Below are 1,428 nucleotides of genomic sequence, written 5' to 3'. Positions count from 1 at the left end.
TGCTGGAGGTCATAGGGACCGCTGAGCCTGGTTCTGTTGGAGGTTTCTTCCTGTTCAAAGGGAGTTTTTCCTCTCCACTGTCGCTACAAGCATGCTTAGTGTGAGGAATTGCTGAAGAGTCAATGAGTCGATGCAATCAGCTGGTTTTCCTTAGATAGAAAACTTTGAATCAATCTAACTGGATGATCTGGTTTATGTGGATCTATAAAGTGACATGATGTGAATTGGAGCTATAGAAATAAACTGAATAGAATTAAAACTCATGGAAAATATGAAACTAAAGCTGACTCAATGATGCAGAATCTCCAAATCTGTGATTTGATTAGTAGGGATCATGAGCTCCGATTGTGCTGCTGCTTTTTCTACATTTTCAGATGTAGAGAAAAAGTGCTTCCTACCCTTCAGGTCTCGCTCCTTGAACTGAGTGATGGGAAACATCATTGCATCAGCGAGCTGGGTGGACAGGACGGCATGGCAGGAGCTTAGCTGGACAAAGACAAGACGTTAGGACACAGTCCAGCCAGTAGGCCCCCGGAGAGAAAAAGCAGCTCACCTCATCAATGACCTTGGAAAACTGCTGCAGGGTGGAGCTCATCACCTCATCGTCGCCCCCTAGAGGAAAACGCTGCACAGAGCAGCAAAAACAAAAAGAGAGGATGTCATTTATTTCATGTTACCAACGTTTTGTAACATTCTCCTCTTTTCTATCATCACGTTCTTGTCTTGTGAGCAGAGCAGATGAGACGAGCTCTTTAGGTGATAAATTAAGGAGCTCGTCTGCCTGGCTTTGTGTTTCCTGTGGAGCTGGTTATGCTCCACATTGAATAGCTTCAGCTTCCAAAGCTCAATGCAGAGCTGAACGGTCATAGTTTGGTCAGTGATAGAAATTAAACTTTATCTTGTGATTACAATGTGACATAATTGATGATCTTTGACTGTAGAATTAGTTTTTCACAGAAAGTTAAACAATACATATATGAGTTATTGTGCTTATATAATTACTTATTCAATAATTATGGAGTAAAAAGGTTTTTTTAATTGAACAGGTGGTTTATTCTATATATATATATGGCTATTGATTAAAATGTGAAAAACTTTGATTCATTAATTACAGATTATGTAATTAACTCGATGAAAACTTTTAATCATGTACCACCAATTAAACACAGCTGAATTAATCAGGGCAGTTGTTTACACTGAATTGATTTATAGACATGGAGTGAAGGAGGTAAACACAAACACTTTATAAATGTTTATTTAAAAAGTTTAGTTTCCTTTACAATGATGATCCTATGACTGTGTATTAGGGCCAGGCTGGAGATTTTTTTATTTGTAGAATGAAGTCGTAATTTATGAGAATAAAGTCATAACATTACAAGAATAAAGTCATCATTCAACAACCCGTTTGGAGCTCCGCCCAGCAGATGA

General features: G+C 38.4%; 1 protein-coding gene across 1 annotated transcript in view; it reads right to left on the bottom strand.

The window, feature by feature from the left end:
• The window catches only part of appl1 (adaptor protein, phosphotyrosine interaction, PH domain and leucine zipper containing 1), a 30,163-nt gene that overhangs the window by 21,496 nt on the left and 7,239 nt on the right, over nucleotides 1–1,428 (bottom strand). The window contains exons 4-5 of the mRNA XM_015400724.1: nucleotides 554–625; nucleotides 367–486 (exon numbers count right to left, since the gene is read on the bottom strand). Of these exons, the coding sequence (XP_015256210.1) occupies nucleotides 367–486; nucleotides 554–625 (192 nt within the window). The remainder of the gene's footprint in view (nucleotides 1–366; nucleotides 487–553; nucleotides 626–1,428) is intronic.

The sequence above is a fragment of the Cyprinodon variegatus genome, unplaced genomic scaffold (assembly GCF_000732505.1).
Source record: "Cyprinodon variegatus isolate N-32 unplaced genomic scaffold, C_variegatus-1.0 Scaffold1138, whole genome shotgun sequence".
NCBI lineage: Eukaryota > Metazoa > Chordata > Actinopteri > Cyprinodontiformes > Cyprinodontidae > Cyprinodon > Cyprinodon variegatus.
The sequence above is the reverse complement of the archived record's forward strand: the minus strand, read 5'-3'. Positions and strand labels throughout refer to the sequence as shown.